The following is a 20,555-nucleotide window of genomic DNA, read 5'->3' on the forward strand; positions in this document are numbered from 1 at the left end:
TGAGTTGCAATTGGCAGATTTGATGGAACGCTGACTTGACAGGAGCTTATTGTTTGGAAGCAGATATGTGTTGAAATGTGAAGCCTCCAGTAAATAACATGAGAAAAGCCATTCACATGTTCTCCATCACTGGAGAATGTCTTGCTTAGAAATGACCGCTGCTAAATTGCTATCCAAACACTGATTAACTGACATTCTAGCAAAACAATCATCAAAGAGTGGTATTTCAGTCAAATGTGTTCTGTTAACTGCTGTCATCAGTGATATTTTTCTATAGTTAACCTTGTTTCTTGTCTTAGCACGTTTGTCCTTAGAAAGAGGAATAAAATTCAGATAAATGGTTTTCAATATACGAAAAGGAACATTTTTCCTGTATGTTGAGTACTTGTATCTATGCACATATATGGAATATTTTTATATTAAATGTTTTTTCAGATATAATATAGGAAGAGAGAAAGGGAACTGTAAGCACATTTTGGGATCAGAGTGGATGTAGTGCAGAGAACTGTGAAGGAAGCCATGATAACCCTGGCCCACCGTTCCAGCTGTGAGAGTACAGGAGCTTTTGTTCAGACTTGGTGAAATAAAATAGTAGGAAGATTATGCTTTTTGAGGAGAAATCTAAAAACAACAGAAATTTACAGCTGACTTCTTGTAGTTCCAGTATCTCTTTCTGGCCTGGTTGAAGGCTTTGATGTTTCCTATAAATAGAAATGATTCCACTTAGAAAATAGGAATGGAATAACTGTAATGGAACTCAGGATTTATCTGGGATTCTTCAAGTGATAAATTACCATGACTTTTGAAAACTACTGAGCAGCAGGATTGATAAAAGAGCAGCAAATTCCGTCTGTCCGATTTACATATTTTACCACAGTTCTTCTTAAGATGTCCAGCTGTGGTAAAGAAAAGGGAGTTGAATGGGTATGGAAGGAGAAGGCAGCTATCTTCTATTGTATTTGCAGGAGGAATATGAGGAAGAAGTCTATCGAGGTTGATGTTTAGACATATCCATTCAGTCCTTACTATTTCGCAGTCATGGTGCTCAAACAATACCAGTGGCAGAAGATGCTGCTGTACAGAATCAGGGTGGAATGCCTGATGACAATGTTTATTTTGCTATGATAGAACAAATTCAGCATTTGTATAAAGCTATTGAGATGTGGATGTGTAGGTGTGGAGTGAAATTCATATCAAAATTCACTACTATAGTTGTAATTTAATTGTAACATTAATTAGTTGTAATATTAAGCTGTTATACTGTAACTCATCAAGAAGGTAGATATCAAGTGTTGTAAAGCTGTACGCTAATAAACTTATTTCTTGAAGTGCTTCTATTTGTAGTTACTACATGCTACAGGAAAGAATGGGCTTCAGTGTATTTGTTTTACATTCTCACAGGGGATATGTAGAGAGTTCAGTTGCAGAGCTGAAACAGAGCCCACATCCTTCACTTTGCAGTTCTGGACCCTACAAAATTGCACTTCAAAGGGACTCCTTTTGTATGTGAATTCATGTTAAAATGGCAGATTCTTTGCCCTTTCTGCAGCAGCTGCTTTTCTGAACCTGTTTATGAGGGGGTGGCAATAACCAAACCTCTGCCTGGGCTCTGTTGCTGGCAGGTGCTCCTGCCCTTGGCCAAATCCCATCCAGCTCTGCTCCTTTCTCCTTCCCTCCTGGCTCTGGTTCTACCTGGCTCTCAGTCAAGGCACATACTGGTCTGGCAGCACAGATTTCCAACTGGGGTGGCTCCAGTGAGCAGGTGTAGAGGCTGCTTGAGGCAGTAAAACACTACGGGCTGGAATACAGACTGGAAGAAGGCAGTCAGTTTGTATTCACAGAATGTTCAAATTTGGTAGTGCTAAGCAGGGAGATTGGTGTGGTTACCCTGGAGCTGTTCTCCATTTGGATGGGACCTGCGTGGGGTGCAGCTGGGTGCTTGGCTGCACTTTAGGGCCAGTAGGATGTTCTTTCATTCTTGACTGTGCTGCTGAATGGGGGCCTAAGCACAGTTATAGGACTGTAGGACTTGCCTCGAGAGCCAGGATGGAAAGATCATAAATGTGGAAAGAGAAAGATGTGTATAAAAGGACTGTATGCTTCCTTCTATTAAAATAGGAAAGAGAGGCTGGATTTTACCTGCCTTTGAAATGAGAAGATTAAGAGGTGTTTTCAGGAAGTAAGGCTGTCTTTTATAGGGAACAGGGTCCAGTAGAAGAGCAAGAAAGGCACAAGCTCATGAGAAAAGGTCAAGTTATGAAAGGGATAATACAAGGTTTCTTATGCAAGAAGAGCTTAATATTGTGTAATAATAGTAATCTTTTTATCTGAAGATCTCATGCAAGTGTTAATTAAGCCTAATGAGGCCCCTGCAGAGCACTTGTTAGAATCTACAGTTTTACAGAGAGGGTACCTAGAAGCTGAAAGAAACCGTGTTAGTTGTTTGAGATGATGTAGTTGCTCTGTGGCAACAGTGCTCCTAAGAGAATACAGTGCAACTTCATGCTGCCTAACGGCCATGGGCAGAACCCTTTCCATAAAACCATGCTGTATATCCCTACCGCTTTTTATTTTTCTTGAAATTGTACATACATGTAGGTGCATAAAAAAACCTCTGGACAAAGTGTTTCTAGATGGTTTTTCTTGTTTACACTTAAGCCTGTAGCTGTCTCTTAATTTTGTCTAAAGATATGCTTAGGATTTACAGGATCCCATAATGTTTTGATTAGCATTCAGCGTTTTTAGAGCCTTATGGGAAGCAGCAATACAGAAAACGTACCTGTGTCGGTGAGATTTCGTGTGTTAATTCTTTCCTTTTTTTCCCGTTCATCCTTTCTACTGCAGAGCAGGCTGAGGAATCCCTCTGTGAGGTTCCTATGTGGAAACCAAGTAACTCTTACCAGTTTCCTTCTAATCATACTCTTAAACTGCTGCTATTTCCGCGCAAAATTCTACCCAAAATGTAATGAATGGGTGAGGATGGAAAACATCTGGCCAACGCTCTCAGACATAGGGTTTGAATTTTGGGTGGCGCTGTGTGGAGCTGGGAGTTGGATCCTGATGGGTCCTTTCCAACTCAGGATATTCTGATTTATTAATGACTACGTTGTGGGGGAAATCCCAGTTTTTCAAGGTTTTGTTCCCTAGGCGCAGAACACAGAGCTACTGTTTTAAAGAAAGCGTGTTGTATCTGTTCACTGTTGTAACAGAGGCTTACAGGCTGTGTAAGGGGAAATAGCTCAGCAAATAGAAGTAATTTATGGAATAAGAACCTGCTGAGCAGGAGTTCTTGTTTTAAGGTGGGTCTCAGAGAATAGCAGTCCTTGAAAGTGTATTGCTTCCAGTATGGAGCGGTTATCCCTAGAGAGACCTTTGCTGGTGGGCAGCTTGTCCGCAGTAGTTGTGGAAACATAATCACTTAGCAACATATTGGATAAGAATCATTTTTAGGAGACTTGGCTAAAGACTGCTTGAGGCTGCTTGTCTTCCTTTGGGATTTTATTCTATCTGAAGGAAGATCTCACTTTGCCTCATTGTGACAGTTCATGGCAAGAAGTAGGCACTGAGAGGGCTGTAGCATGTGCATGGGGAATAGGGTGAATATTTCAGAGCAACATGATTGCACTGGAAGTCATTGCCTTCTGCTATATGATGCAGCTAGGGAGCTGCTGAGGTAAGGTACAATGTGATAGCAGAGGAAGTTTCTTCTGAGGTTTTAGCAGTAAGATGTGCTTTTGTTACAGATCAGCTTGAGAACCTGTTTCAGTAGAGGGTCTCACTTTTCATGCTGCTCTGAAACCCTCAAACCTACTGTAATTTATTTTATTTTATTTTATTTTAATTATTATTATTTTTTTTAACAGAATTTGATGCCTTTATGGGTGCGTTGTGAAATATTTAATGATTTGAAATTTGGGGTTTCTTGGACAAACTGTGCTTGAGAGAGTTTTCAGGAAAAATAGGGGCTACAGCTTTTATGTTTGACATTGTTATTTCTTTCCTCTTCTACAGTTGTTTGATCAAATTACAGTTGTCACTGCCCAGAATGATTTAAATTATTTCTGTTCACCCCATGCGTGCATTAGTACCAAAGCAATCTTAGGAAAGTGATGTTGAATGATGGTAGTTAGGAAACAGCCAAGATCTTGGTATTAGCAAGCCAAATAAATTGCACATATGTCATATTGCTAAATCATTTTATTTTCTCTGTTTTGCTGTCTTTACGTTCCATTGAAGGTTAACTTTATTCTAACCTTCAATTAAAGTCTGAGTGTGGTGAGGGAGAAAGGAGAAATTTTGAGGAAGATGTCTCCATGAATCTGGCAGCAATTTTCTACATACAGCAGAAATTAAGGAAGAAACCAAAACACTTGAGAAAGAAAGGAGACTAAAGAAACAAATGCTATCTGAGATGGAGGATATGGCAAGGGAAGAGGATGAAGGGACAGAGCAATAGAGGAGGGGAGAAACTGAGGTAAGAGTGTCCCAGAGAAGAGGAAACTGGATTGTGAATCTGAGTTCAAGAGTTATCTTATTGCTAGTTCTTTTAGAATATGGATAATGCAGAACAACATGACTGCTGGGTGCTAAAACAGCAATAGAGGGTAGAAATTGGACTAGACAACTACAATTGCATCTTTAATATAGTTCTTAAACAACTTTTGATTTTGAATCTACTGATGCAGAGCACTTGGAAAGTGTATCAGCTTAATGCAAGGTGAAGTTTTAATCCATAAAGGGTATTGAGGACAAAGAGGAAACAGAAACAGGAGATTATATGCATTTGAAATTATATAGACTCTTAAAATTGAGACTTGGAATGTTGACTGCTATTGTGGAGAACTCATGAAGAAGAAATTAGGAAGTGAGTAAAGAAGAAAAATGAAATTCTGGCATCCAGGTACTTATCTGTAATGCATGGTTGTATTTTTGGTCAGCTCAATTTCCACACAAATTCCTTTGCTCACTCTCCCAATCTTTGTTTCTAGAGCAAAGCTTCTAGTTTATTTGCAGTTTCCCACTGCAGTTTTCAGAGCAATCAGTTTGAGGTTGTGTGCATGTTTATATTTTCATTGTAGTCAGCTGTATGTGATATCCTTTCTGTAAGAATATTTGATAGATTTTCATCAGTGTGCCCTTCTGCAGGAGGAGAATAAATAGTCTAATTGCATTCTGGTTTTGGTGATGCTGACCTGTAGCTGGTAACTTAGGCAGAACTGCAAGCCAGTTTGTATAGGTATCACAATTTTCTCAATGTAATGTACACCACATTTTAAAATCTATGCTATTTTCTTTTGAACTACGGTGTGAAATAAAACTACTTTTTCTTGCTGGTGTTTCTTAGCCTAGAATTTGTGTTGTTTTGTTGTGCATTTTTAGTGTGGCTTTTACAAACATGAAGATAAACCTTTGCAGAAAATTCCTTTTATTATCTCCATGCTATTCTTATACTTCTAGCACGTGCGCACACACAGATCTTTCAGGTGGTGTATTAGGAGGGTATTCTTAATATGCTTAGGTTAGTTGATAACAAAAGAGCCTTTTCTTCATCTGACAGCTGGAACAAAGAACTTAGATCCGCTATAAGGGTTTGAATAGAGCCTGGTGCCAAAAAAAAAAAAAAAAGCCAACATAATCTGACTGTCTGTAGTCATGTAAAAGCCAACGCGTAGTTCATCACACTTTATTTCTTGTAGGCTGTTCAGAATTTACTTTGTAGGAATGACCAGCATCACACAATGTAATGCAATTTGCTTTAGAGTATTGCCTTGTTTCTCTGTTAATTGACTTGCCTATCATCTAATTGACCAATTACAATTATTCAGAGATGGTTAAGAAAGGCAGATGTTGACTTAAAGATTCAGGTGTGAGGAAAGGGACAAGTGGACTGGAATTGAATCCTTCTCTGTTCACGTTAAAATATAGCTGACAGTCATTTGTGTATGTGGGCAGTGCTGAAGGGAAACCTTTACCGAAGTTCTTCTTGTTCCATCTCCAGTAACAGGAGTTGTACTGTAACCAAGGAGGTTTGCATTCATTTCTGACAGCTTCTTGATTTTGAAGGCTCTTCTTAAGAACAAAATATATCGCAGAGACCTATCCCATTGTGCTGTATAGTCTTGCCTATTTTAAATGCAGATTTAGCCTGGAATCAGTTGTACATGTTTTTCTTCATTTCTGTACAATTTCATATATAGTGACAGTACTGTCAGAACTGCCTAGAAAATAGTGACAATATCAAATAAAGTGCACTAGCAATCAGTTTGGTTTTCCCTTTAATGTATCTTTAACTGCTCTTGGATATTATTTTTACTGTAATGTCACATTGGAAATGCAGAGTTCTTGGTGGTTCCACTGGAAATTTGATGCTGACAAAAGAATATGAAAAGCAGGCACTGTTTATTTTGAACTATGAATTAAATTAAAACAGAAATGATATATCCAAAGAGTGCCTGTGCATTGAAAAACTTACTGTGTTTGAATGAACTTTAAAATTGCAGCAAATTCAAAGATAATGACTATATGGGCTAGACACTGAGTAGAATTGTACCATTACTTTAGTACAATTAAAATTATGTGTGAGGGGTTGTCATATGCAGAAAATTGTCCATTATTTCAGTAACTGTTACTCATGTCAGACACTTTAAAAAAAATGTAATTACTCCAGCATTTAGAAAATTATGGAAATGTCTAGTTTATGCTGCAATGCAAAATACTTATTAAACTCTTGCTATTAGAAATGTAGCTATTATAAACAATACTGGAATGTTATGTTTTTCAAAAGTATCATAAAAAGGGCAGTGAAGATTAAACTACAGTTATTATAAAAGTACTGTGCACCATTTTCATTCATACTTTGTATCTTTGTCTTCATTTGTCTTTCAGCTATCCTTGTTTTGTTGATTCCAACTTCACTGGTGTGGGACTCTTCCCTGCAACTGTCTGAGCCTTGTACTTTTGGTGTACATCAGTGGCTTCTCTGTGAGACAGCAGTGGCAAATAATGACTATTTTGCTTGCAGGATGGTTGTGCTACAGAAGATTGTGATGAGAGTTTATCCAGATATTCTTACTGTTGTACTTTCTAGACTGTCAGGATAATTTAGCCTACATCACTGTCAGGTGATAATGAGAAAGTATAATATTAGAAAGCAATTTTTTTTCTGATGCTGGCCAGGATACTTAAGAAATTAATCACCCAAATCAGTATTCTGATATTTCCCACTGTCATCTCTTTCCTGCCCTTTCCCAGAGGCATGCCAGAGGAACCTTTCAGGTTTTGTGGGTTTTTGATTGTCCTTGGGTTATGTTGATAGTAACTCAAAATCCACTGAGTCTTACGATCTGTGCCCATAAATCACTGTCCCATTTAGCTTATTTTACTAAGAAATATTAAACATGCTACTGATTTGCTAGGAGTTTGTCAGTGATGTTTCTCCTATGCAGAGGTGTATGGGAACTGTTGAGTCATGGCCTGAGCCACTGATTGAGCACTTGAGGAACGGACCTGTTCAGCCCTGGAAGCACAGGTGAAGGCAGTTCAGCTGTGTGACCAGAAGGGGTGGAGCCTGGCTGCACCTCTCTTAGACCTCATTTCAAGGCTGGCTGCCACTGGGGAAGGATCTCTTTCTGGTGGTCTCTCCTTTGTTGAGTGTTCCTCTGTAAGCCTAGATCCTTGGAGACAGGTTAGCATTCCTTTTTCCTTCCCTTCCTATTGTGTTAGTCCATCTGTCATTATACCCTTTGTAAAACATTTCTATTGTATTGATCTTTCTGATAGTTACAATAAGAAATGGGGACACTGGTCAAAACTTAGGCTGAAACTCTACACTAGATTTTTGGTGCCCACCTGGAAAAATGTTTTTGTGTACAGCATAGAACTTTCTTTGTTGAAGTGTAAACTATAGGAGGGGGAGCTTGGTGGTGTGCTTCAGGGAAGCATCTTTCAATTTTTTGCTCAAAGCTTAAGGGAAGACTCTCAAATCTGTTATGAATTAGAGAGGGAAAATCAATATCTGACAATCTGTCCAGATTCTTTTCATAAGAAGTATAAGAACTGAAATGTCTGTTTTTGTATTTTTAAAGCTTTCAGACTTCCAATTCTGCTGCAGAACTGATATTCAGTGTATTAAATTCTGAAATGTTCTTTATCTTTTAAGGACACATTGGTTCCCTTGTACTCTAATTGGTATGGACTGATACAGGAAAATGTTGGGAGAAAAAATTCTCCTTGAGGAGCTCTTGTAAGAAATCCTTTAAATGCAATCTCTATTGCTTCTTTCCCAGGGAATATTTAGAATGCCAGGTTTCCTTTTCTTTCCCTACTCCTACATTATGTCTACTTGTTTGTTCTTGGTTGGAAAGAAGTGTGAGAGTGTAGTAGAAATGTGAAGTCACAGCTGAAAACAGTGACTGAGCACCTGGTGGGAAGACAGGGCCAATCTAGGGGAGCTCAGATGTATGCAATGCATCTGTGTGACCAGAAGGCAGAATACCTAATGTAAGGGTTGGCAATGGAGGCAAGAGTATGTTATTGGAGATCCCTGAGTACTTAAGGCCTTCCAAGGGTAAGCAGATTCTTTCCTTTGTTTCTGTGTCCATGTTGCACTTGAACATGTCCTCTCTTGCTGTAGCCTAGGACGTTGCTACTCCACTATCACTGCTGCATTTTCCATCATGTTACAGCAATACAGAGGAAAAACTGCAGGTGGGTAAGGGTGCATGCAGCAGAGGAAGCTAGGAGCTCTGAATGTGTCATGTTGTTGCTGTGCTTTTTGGCTATTTTGGTGTCTATGTCTGTCAGAGAATTCAGGAGTCTGACTTTCTTCTGCTTTCTAGGTTATTGAACTTCCAACTCTAAATAGCACCAGAGTCAGAAGCAAACACTTATCTAGTGTTCCAATAGGGTAAAGCAGGAATTAGAAGGGCTTGTCACATACATTTAAAGTGCCAATTAGCTGGGAAATATGCATGAAACAAAGAGTTCTGAAATGTAGCATTGCGAAAAGATTTTTGAGGTGAATTCTGCAGCAGTTGCTTCAGACTTCAAGGGATGTTCAGCACCTGGGAGTTCAGTTTGCTCAGCTATTCCTCAGGGTCATCTTGATAACTCAGGAACCTTCTTGGTTGAAATGGAAAAACTAAGCAGTGGGAAAACAGGGTATTTACACTTTCATTATTCCCTAGCAGCCATTGTGCTCTTCAGTTATGAACTGAACATGAAAGAGGACCTAAGGGGTTAAATACTTGCCTGGAACACTTTAGCCTCTATTTACTGTTAGTTTCAGCATCTACTTTTTCACCAACTACTAGAAATATTCCAAAGACCCTGACTCTAGCAGTATTTTAGTTTGGATTAGGTGTGTGAGCTTTTGAGGGGAATTTCCCAGTTGTCCCATCTACTGTGCTTTGCCTTACATTGTAGAACTGTCAAAAATGCTTGAACTGTTTTTCTTTCAGGTGAAACAAAGAAAATATGTGCTCTAGGGACTAACTGGCCTTAAGTGCATGGGACTGTGCTAAGCCTAGTATGAGTTAAGACCTCTTGAGCTGTGGATGTTAAGTCCTCAGAACTGAATTATTTTGTTGTGCTGTCAGTCTATACAGTCAGTAGGGTAGGCAGAACTCCAGAGCGTAGCTGCTGCTCTTGTTGTTCTGTCTGGATCTTCCACTGGCCGTCCCCAGCTCCATGCCCTTTTGGAGTCAGCCTAACTTAGCTGTGCAGTTTGACTCTAAGTTTACTGGTTTCCTTATGCAAGTTTGAATTGAAGGTAGAAAGTGCTGTGTTCACTAGCAGTGACCAGACAATACACAGTGAGGCAAGCTGTCTGTATGTAATCTAAAGCTCCCTTTCTTACATATCTGGTGAGCTAGAACTTTCAAGGAATTGAATATTTTCTATTATGCATCTGCTTACAGCTTTTAAATAGTTAATTTTAAAATTTTCTTTAATTCTTTTATGATAAAATTAAAGAAATTAAAGAAATTACTAGTTGCTTGTAATGCCTTTGTTTCTGATCACAGTGCATGTCTTTGCATATTATATTTGAACATTAATTGGTATGTATGTTCTCCCACAAGTGATTTTGCAGGAAACCAATGTTAGTAATTGGGCTATAGAACCTTTGCTTACAAGGCTGTCATCCAGCTTCACCTCAGCCACATATTTAGGCTCCCAATTACTCATTACTTTATAGCCTTTGTAGCATTGCTTCAGCTAATGTAAGTCACTGTCCAGAAAAATGAGATGTGAAGTTTGAATATAAAAGTGCCTAAATTATTAGTATGTAGGAAAGTGAAGACCATGTTATTTTGCATTCACAGTAGTAAATAAATAAATAAGATGTGGCATGCATTTATAGATAATTCTATTTTGAAATGATCCGTCATAGGATATTTTGAAGACCAAAAGCACAGATAGCTTCAGAAAAAGGAAGTTTCTAGTGTGTAGATATTCATCCACTCATGATTTTTCTGACTCTTGATGTACTGATCTAAAAGTAGTGTCTTGTTCAGGAAATCTTTTTCCTGGTAATCGTTGTAGCTTCAAGAAGCAGTATCAAGGTAAGGAGACACCTTGTGCTTTGTGTCTTAGCGTGCTTTCCTAAGACCTGATTGAGAAAAGGAGAATAGGTGAATCTTCAGTCCTGTAGTTCTTACAAAACAGGTATCAGAAATATTTTTGCTGCTGATTTTGCCAAAACATTTCAGTCATCTTGGAAGCTTTAAGTTTTTAAGAAAGTGAGTACTGGGAGGGTTATCTGGCTCTGTAAACATCTAGCAGGTAAGAAGAAGGTTTTAGAATGTCAAGGCGTGATTTGCATGTGTAGATTCTGCACTAATCCCGCTTAAGGATCTTCAGACTATGATGGAAATCTTAAACATTTAATAAATGATGATAAATAGTTTGGATAAAGTGAAGCTACTCTTCTTTGTGGAAATAAAGAAAATGTATTAGAATGTGTAAGAAGTAAACAGGTAGAACTGCATCAAGTCAGCAAGCTAATAATGTGATGAAATAAGAGAAAATTATGCTTTATTCCAAGTACTTGTTAGTATGTATTGAATATATTAAAGATCCTTCATTTTAGAGCAAGTATCTACAAATATGCTACCTCTTCTTTTAGAAGAATTGCTTTTTACACATAAAGTGGTGTTAAATGACATTTTGTGGTGAAGCATGGTTTAGAAGATCAAAAAATCTTTGTGATGTATATATTTGAGAGCATGTGGTCTCTGTGTGTTCATCAGTGATCTCTGGAATTCTATGGAGGTCTCTTCTGTGTGCTTAAACTAATTTTTCCCTTTTCTGGAAGCATTTGAGGCCAGGCTGGATGGGGCTTGGAGCAACCTGGCCTAGAGGGGAATATCCTTGCCTGTAGAAGGTTGGAACTAGATGGTTTGGCTTGGAAGGGACCTTTAAGACTGTACTGTGATTCTAAAATAAAGGTAAAGGAAAGTGGTGTTTTTGAGCCTGATAGCTCATGAGTAGCAAGGATTTTCTGATTGATTCTTGGCTAGAAGATCCTAGAAAGTTTGGTGGAAAGGGATCTCAGGAGAATACATTCAGTTTTGCTGGCTTGGACCTTAAGAACTGTGCCAAAGCTATCCCTGAGAGATGTTTGATCTGAAAATAAAAGCTGATGGGGATTTCCTGGCTGTTCCAAGCAGCCAGTTTTAGTGCTTCACTGTCTCTATTTTTCCTGATGTCTGTTGTTGCAACTGAGATTTGTTACTTAAGAACAAAGTTCTGAGTAAATGCATTTTATTAACTCTTTCTTTGCATCTTCCTGGTATGTAATAGTACTGCAAGTTTCTTTCTTCAGTCTTTATCTTCACTAGATTAAGGGTTTTTGAACTCTTTCATGTTTCATATGTTAGAAACCTGATTATTCCCGTAACTTCTGCTTGATCTAGATCTCTTGTGATCTGCAGTACTGAAAACTAGCTGACATGAACTTCATTAGTTTGGTTTCCTTCTCAGCAACTGTGGCTTAGATGCTCTGATGTCTTTGTGTACCAAAGGCATCAGCTGGGTCAAACCAAAGAGGTCTGGTTTCAAGGAGAGGAGCCTGAAAGCAGAAGTACCGCACTATACAGTAAAGTGATGGTGGGGTTTCTTTGGACATAAACCCTAATGGCAATGCTGAAAGGATAAACAATCATTTATTTCTGAAAGATGACAAGCAGATATGACCAGCAATAATACTTATAAAATACCAGTGGAACAAATTATTTAGAAACGCCTATTAGTAGGAACTAATTGAGTTGTGTGTAGCCTGGAATATATATAGCAGGATGCAGCCAAGAATTAATGACAGAGATAATGAAGCGGCATATGGATTCCTTCAGCTGCGTTCATTCTCAAAATAGTCAGTTTCAAGGGCTGGGAAGGAAGAATTGACTGGATGCAAAACCACAGTGTTAGCATAATTATGTTTAAAAAAAAAAAAAAAAAGTTAAAAGTATCATGAAATGGGCTTTGTCCATTTTGGTGGCTCTTTGGTGCAAGTTTTCCAACTGCTCACCCTAGGTACAGAGAACACCAGCCTGCTGCATCCTCCAGCTATGGAGTTTTATACTGTGAATATAAACCTTTGTTATTAACTCCCCATCTCTCAGTCGTACATTTGAATTCTGTCACATGGATTTCTTAGAATGATTCTATGTTTTCCTGCCTTGTAAAGATGCCAGTCCAAACATAAGCTTTTTTTTTTTTTTTTTTTTTTTTTTTTCTTCCCTGTGCAGTTGTTTGTGACTTGCTTCTGCACTTGAGTCTTTATATATTTTGTGGAGTCTTCTATTTTACTGTGATCTGTTATGGATGAACTCTTGGGGGGCTTTGTATCAGTGAATGCTGCTACCATGCCCCCTGGGAAGAGGAAAGCATGTCTTCAGATATGTTAAACTATTGAGGACTGCCATGACTCCCACTCAGGTAATGCAGGAAGCCCAGCAATGAATGATCTAGCTAAATCAAGATGGTTCTGCTCATTTGGACGGCCAATAGTAATTGGCCACCATTTAGTCCTTACTTTTCTGATTATAACAGTGATATTTTTGATACCAGTGTTTGAAGCTCCATATGAGATGTGGTATGTTTTTTTCTGGTCAAAATCTGGTCTGTTTTTATGGACTTGGGAGGCTTGCGTAAGTCCTTATATCATAGAAAAGCTTAGGTTGGAAGGGACCTTGAAGATCATTGGGTTCTGATCTCCCAGCTGTAGGCAGGCATACCTCCCAGTTGATCAGGTTGCTCAAAGCCCCATCCAGCCTGGCCTTGAATGCTTCCAGGGAGGGGGCATCCACAATCTCTCTGGACAACCTGTTCCAGTGTCTCGCTGCCCTCACAGTAAAGTATTTCTTCCTTGTATCTAGTCTAAGTTTACTCTATTCCAGTTTGAAGACATTTCTCCTTGTCTTGTTGCTGCATGCCTTTATAAAATGTCCCTTCCTTTTCTTGTGGGTCCCCTTCAGGTTCTGGAAGTCTCCTGTAAGGTCTCTGTGGTGCTTTCTCTTCAGGCTGAAGAACCTCAACTCTCTCAGCCTGTCTCTGTAGGGGAGGTGCTCCAGCCTTCTGACCTCTATGGTCCTCCTCTGGACCTGCTCCAAAGCTTTATGTCCTCCTTGTGTTGAGGGCCCGGATGCAGTGCTCTGGGTGTGGTCTCACAAGAGCAGAGCAGAGGGGCAGAATCACCTCCCTTGATGTGCTGGTCATGCTTCTCTTGACACAGTCCAGGATACAGTTGGCCTTCTGGCCTGTAAGCCAGACTTTATCTAGGGCTGAACTTCATGAGGCTGACATGGGCACGCCTCTCAAGCCTGTCCAGGTCCCTCTGGATAGCATCTCTTCCCTCTAGCATGCCAATTTCACCACTCAGCTTGCTGTCATTTGTGGATGTCCTGTGGAGTTGCTGATAAATGAGTGTTTTGAAGGTGTCCCTGCATGGGACAGTCTTACCTACTCTTTGTCATCTAAGATCACCTGGCATTTCTTTTAAAATTTGACTGTTAGGCGATTGTATGCTGTTTACACACAGTGAGTGGTTCTACTTGTTATTTCTGGTCTGAAGCCAGTAAATCTATATGATGCTGCTCTGTAAAAGACATTCTGGTTTGGGCTGGCAAAAACTTGGATGCTTGCTTATTGCTTTTTTCTTTTTTTTCCATACCTGTAAGAAGCTGATAATATATCCTTGTCCGAACTGTTGTCTACTATTATCTGCAATCAGTTACTTGGTTGCCTCATCTGCTGTGACAGAATCTTCAGGGGAGGAAAACTAACTCAAGACATTTCCACAAGACTCAGGGCTTGTTCCACAGTTAGTTGCCTTACTTTCTGATTTGAATAATCTGGTTTAGGTAGTGCATGAGGAGCCATGTCAGAACCCATTGCTCCTTGCAATCCTTTAGGCCATGTTCAGGCAGTGCCTGGAACCTGCAGAAACCTGAGTAATGATGATCTTGGCTAGAGTCTTCTGGCACCATTTTGCACCTTAATAATAATAATAGTGTGTGTTAAGCTATTCTTGAACAGTCTACTGGCCTAGGGAGAAAATCTAGTCTTGTTAGTACGTTATATGTCTACTTTTCCATCACCACCATAGCCAAAGGGACATTGAAACTAATGATGAATTATTGTGAAAATGGATCATTGAATTGGAGTAGCAAATGTAAGCAACCCCTCTTCTTAAAACCTCTTTGAGGATAAAGAAGAAAATAAGCAGTAAAAAGCATTCACAAATGGGTGTTATTCTGGTAGTAACATGTATAGAAAAATGTTAGAGAGAAAGGAATGCTTATCACACAAAATTGCAGACAGTAATGTCACAAGGAAAGTACTGAGCTGTAAAGATTTTCCATTTGAGGACCAACTCAAAACCCTCTGATTTGATTAATGTATCATCAAAGGTGTTCTGTCTTGTATCAGCAAGACTTCTTGTCTGTATGTGGTTTTCTTGCCTAGTATACTTGCATCATAGAAAAAGAGGATAAATGTACCAGAAATAACTATTTGTGTTAGGAACCATTTTTACTACACAGAAAAAGGAAACAAAGAAAAGACTAACTTATATAACAAGTGACTCTAGGTCAATAGAGATACAGTAGAGTCAAAGCACTGCCATTTGTTTGATAAGCCAGACGTAATTCAGGAGAGCCTAGAATGAGAGATTGTTAAATTTTCTTTAATTGTGTGTGTGTTCTCTGCTGAAGTGTATTGTTGAGATACAGGCAGTTCTGCAGTTCTTGATCTACTGACAGTGCTGTTTTTCAAAATTCAGACTTCAGATGTGTAATTGCAGTCTAAGATTGTTCTAAAGTAGAGCTGTGAAGAATGAGTTCTCATATAATTCAGTTCAGAGTTGTTATTTTAGGAAAAGAGTATGGATGATAACTTTGAGCTTTACCAAATTAAAACTCAATAAAAGTGCTGGGAAGCCTGCAATTTTGTCCTTGTCATAAAAGAAAGTCATTGAACATCCTGATTATGATATTGACTGTTGTGGTCCTAATAATTCATTGTGGAGCAAAAGAGACTGAAATATTTTATCAAAAGAGAGGAACTGTTTGTGATGTCGATTTCTTATTGATCAATGTTTCTTCTTCAAGTAAAACCACCTTTTTCTCACTTATTGTTTTTGCAATTTATTCTCTAGCTGATAAACTTAGATGGAAATTAGAAGAACTGGAAAAAGAAAAACATTCTTTAAAATTTCAACTTCCTTCAAGACATCCTTCAATTAGCAGTTTTTTGGATAGGTTTGCCACCCAAGTACAAGCAGTATTATGCTGGGCTGCGGATGGGTAAGTTTGTTGACTCCTTATGTAAAACGACACTTGTGTTTTTCATGAAGTACGGAACACAATTTCTGATGAGTTTTAATGCAATTTTGTAAGGACCTTCTGAAGAACATTTATGAAAACTTGCTGTTCCCCCCCCCCCCCCCCCCGTTTTTCCTGTTTCATTCAGGATTGCTTTTAAAAAGGCTGATTATTGTGAACTAGTGAATCAAACTGAACTTTTCTCAATTATGTTGAGTGAGAATGGGATTGAATCCTGATCTAGCAACAGTGTAAGGCACTTTGAGCAACAGCTCCTTATGGAGTTAATTCTGATGGTCTTTTTTTTTTCAGGCAATGAAAGGGCATTTAAACATAAAGTAAAAGCAGGTTATTCTTTGAGATGTGTAGATCTTTGTGAGCTTCTTTTTATGCATTGCTTGTTAGGTGGCAATAATGCACTCTGCACTGTACAAAGTCACAAAAATAACTTCTCAGCCTCCTCTTGAAGCAAGAACAGCTTCAAAGACAGGGAATGTGAGATGCCTTGCATGACCCAAGGGAGGTAGTTAGCTTAGGAAGAAAAGGTTGTCTCTATTCCTACATCTTTCTTCAGCTGTGCCACTGGTTATTGTTGTTAAAAGTGAGAGGATTATTCATTCCCAGGTTTTGGAAGCTATTATCAAATGCTATAGCACAAATAAAAGAAGAAAAGCCTTTTATATTTTGGCAGCTTGTACATATAAAGGTGGCAATGTGTGCTAGTCAATAAATTTTGGTATATATAACTTTTTTAATATATATGAAAATTAGTTAAGTTCTCCACAGATAATATTTATTGAGAAATTATCTATTAAATTTTAAAGGACTTTTTAGCCAATATTTATATAATTTAGTAATGAGACATGTTTAAAACTAACTCCACTCTCTATTTTCTCCTGCCTTCTGAGCCCCTAAGAAGCTGTTTTACTGTTCCTTAAGGATTACTTTAAAGCATTTTGTCATTAAAATATCTTTCCTGTATGCGTTAATTAATAACAGTGTTTTTTTTTACTTTAGAGGTGGGGTTGTTTTCAGTATCATACAGCATTATTCAGTGTAGCACCCCTGAAATATGTGGTCTGTTAGTTTTTATTTAAATGTATTCTGCATGTGTATACATCTGCTCCAAAAGTAATGCCTCCAATTTGTTGACTCATGGCATCAGAAACAGATATTTGTGATAAGACATTAGAGGCTGAACCTTCCTGGCAATATTCCATTACATGTTATTGCTGTGGTGGCAGATGGCAGCAGAGGGGCAGTCTGACAAAGTAATGCTTGATATGGAAATGCATATGAAGCAAGGGTGTGGCATGGAATTCCTCCATGCTGAGAAAAATTGCACCCACTGAAACCTTCATTGATGTTTACTGAATGTATGGAGACCAAACAGTGGATGTGAGCACAGTGAGGTGGTGGGTGGTGTGTTTCAGCAATGGTGACAGCAGTTTACCTTTTCCATGTTCCAAACTCCCATGCAGGTATTATGGCGGAATTGAATAGCTAATGAAGATGACTGTGTTAAAAATAGTATTTTGTAACTGAGGATTTTTTTCTATTAAGTAGTGTTATTATGCTCTTTGTATCAGAAATAAATGGGAGGCATTACTTTTGGATCCTATGTGTATTATATACCATGTACGCAGTTATGGAAGTTTTCCTGTTCTCCTTCTGATGGCTATATCTGTAACTCTTCTCTTTGCAGAGGTGTGAGAGCAGTGCCATTCTTGAGGGTCAGATGAATATCCTCTTACTCCTCACTTTTATGTCTTGAACACTCCTTTGTTTGAGCTTGAGTTTGACTATTATTGTGCACCTTGAATCAAGCATGGAAAATACATAGCCTTACACACCACTTTGTCTGCAGTCTGGCTCCTTTGTTGATAGAGCAAGCAAACCCTTTGTCTTCATCAGGGGTTTGTAACAGTTTAAAATTTTACTGTTCCAACAGTGTTTTTATAAAATACAGCTGGAAAACACTATCACTTCAAGGAATATTTGCTGGCTTCATTTTTTGTTTTTTGTTTTGATCCAGAATAAAGTCGTGATATCTTTTTTTATCTGGAAATTGAAGCAAATTAGACGGATTAGCCCCAGAAGACCAGAACATTGCAGTTTTACTGTAATCAAGCCAATCTCATCTTTTTGCAAATTAAGAACCTTATAAATTTAAGTGAATATGGCAAGTTTAATATATGAGACTGACATTCATGCTTTGGATTTGTTTTACACGATTAAGTTACGAGATCAGTTTTTTGGTAAATGCATTCGATGTTTGATGCTGGGATATTGTGGGTGCATGGTAGGAGTCAAATTTGGTTAGGAACAATGCCATGTTCATTTGATCGCACAGGTTCAGTGAGATCACGGAGATCTCGTTTCTGTTTCCTCAAAATCAAACAGGCAGAAGTACAGGCAGTTTCCCAGGGATTCCAAGAATAACGTTTGTTGATTGTGGAATGTTTTCTAAGTTTTGATCAACTGCTCAGAATTTCTATTGCATCCAATTTTCAGAAAGATACAGATTTTTCTTTCTTTTAATACTCTTCAGAGCTGCTGAGAAGTGTTGTTCAAAGCCACAATGATCTGTAATGAAAGGCACATACATGCAGAGATAGCCTAGAACCTCACACACGAGTGTTTGATTTACTTTGTCATAGTGTCATATCATAGTATCATAGTATTGTGCGAGTTGGAAGGGACCTTAGAGATCACTGAGTCCAACTCCCGGGATTCGAGCCCTCTGTGTAGCAGAGCGGCACTTCTACCCCCTGCTCCACAGAGGGGGATTCGAACCCGGGCCCCCTTGTGTTGCAAACGGGAATTCTACCGCTGCGCCACCGGAGGCACACATTTGTCGTTGTAGAAATGCAGATACACGATCCTTACGTCAATTTTAAGTATGAACGTAATTTACGTTAGAACATTTCCTTTTGCTTTTTTTAGCATATTCTTCTGCCCGTAGGGAAGGGTGTGAAGCATATGTGTACTCTAATGATCCTTCAGAAGAGACAAATTGCTTGTGCTCCATATTGCTAAGCAGCTGTGCATGGAGATCATAACTGTTTGATTAATCATGCTTGCACCACTTGTGATGCATGTTTTGTATGTGGCATGAATGTATGTTTTGCAGTGTGGAATCATGCTTTAAAACCATCCTTCATCTGAAAGTGATTTTTTTTTTTTTTTTTTTTTTAGTTTTTAAACAGGATGTTGAAATTACGCTTATCCTTCATGTGGAAATACGCATGCTTGTCTCTAGAGATGGACATGCAATTAGTCTTGGAAGTGCAAATGCTCTTATGCAGAAACGTGTGACAGAATAGGTTTGCCTTGTTTGCAGGTGCTTTTTGAGAGGCTGATTATAAACTTGACACTTAATGTAACACACTGATTGCCTTGGGGTCCAATCATGCAAAGATTTACATCTGAGGGTTGTACCAACCACTGTGAGGAATCCCACTGACTGTGATTTTGAAGGAACTCGCTGTGCAAGAGGAGAAGTAAAATCTGGCATTGTGGAGCAAGCACTCCAGATGATCTCTAGTGTGGGTTCCAAAAGCTGACAGAAGCTGAAAAAATGGCTTTTGCAAGTTTTGAAACTTCTGTCTAAAAGAGTTTTTTCTCTGTATTGATAGAAATTATATGCCTTAGTTTTGTCGCCTTGAAGGTGGTGAAGGATAATATTCTGAAAAATGAAGTAGCTGGGGGAAGCCTCAAGCTATATAAGTTTTCCTTTTACTTTCTGCAGCTTGTTGTAAAAACAGTGTAAATGTTTGATATAATAAGGAAGACATGCCAAGGAAAATGTCTCATTCTCTAACTGTGTAGATGTTAAAGATGTAATCGTTCTGCTGATGGAGTGTTACAGCTCTGAAGGTAACACATAATATTCTTATCTCTTTAATCTGTGTGAAGTCAATACCCAGTGAAAACTGATTTTTAGCTTTTGTCTTTCCTCCCTGAAAAGGCATAGAAATGAAGAAGCTCAACTTTGGCACGAAAACAGACATAAACTGTTGAGATCCACTTACCAGGAGAGGATACAGGTTTTGGCCACGAAACGAAATGACCTTTTGCAAGAAAAGAAATGTTTACAGGTAAAAGGACTGCCAAGGTATCTATAATAACCAGTGCTGTGTAGGGGAAAGTCTTGTAAGCTGTCACAAAGGATTAAATAAACTTATTGTAATACTTCGTTCTGTGTAGCAATTAGAGCCTTGGCTGTATTCCAGTTGATAATCTAAGTGATGATTGGAGATGGCAGCCACAGGAGTTGTGTTAATCTCATTAAAGAAAAGCAGAGCTGGAAGGCTCAGTGGCTTGTGTGCATGCTTTAATTTTCCCTGTTATCCTTCTAAGTGTGCTCTTTATGTTCTAATTTGCCATTTTTAAATTTCGCTGATCTTTAGAAGATTTTATTTGAAGATGGGAAGAATTTTGAAGGAGGCAATCTGTGATCAATTTCTGGTTAGATCTGATTATTAATATGTGATTTGCCAGCTTTTGGTCCTGAAAGGTGATCAAAATGTTTCATTACAACACAGCCGTCTATATGGAACACTTGTCATCTGCCAGCGATAGCTTTACGCTGGCATATGATGTCATGGTGTGGTAATGGTTGGTAATTGCTTGAATGTTTTAAGATAGCTTCTGTCCAATTTTAAATCTGCAAGCTTTTAAGTAGGATTTAGTTCCTTTTTTCCTCCGTCCTTCAGAAATCTGTTTACCGTC

At 38.6% G+C, this 20,555-nt stretch overlaps 1 protein-coding gene across 7 annotated transcripts in view; it reads left to right on the forward strand.

Moving 5' to 3' along the window:
• Positions 1 to 20,555, forward strand: part of DISC1 (DISC1 scaffold protein) — a 184,279-nt gene that overhangs the window by 42,754 nt on the left and 120,970 nt on the right. For all 7 annotated transcript variants that reach the window (XM_072333836.1, XM_072333840.1, XM_072333833.1 and 4 more), the window contains exons 4-5: positions 15,656 to 15,803; positions 19,792 to 19,921. In XM_072333836.1, coding sequence (XP_072189937.1) covers positions 15,656 to 15,803; positions 19,792 to 19,921 — 278 coding nt within the window. The remainder of the gene's footprint in view (positions 1 to 15,655; positions 15,804 to 19,791; positions 19,922 to 20,555) is intronic.

Source organism: Excalfactoria chinensis, chromosome 3 (assembly GCF_039878825.1).
Source record: "Excalfactoria chinensis isolate bCotChi1 chromosome 3, bCotChi1.hap2, whole genome shotgun sequence".
Lineage (NCBI taxonomy): Eukaryota > Metazoa > Chordata > Aves > Galliformes > Phasianidae > Excalfactoria > Excalfactoria chinensis.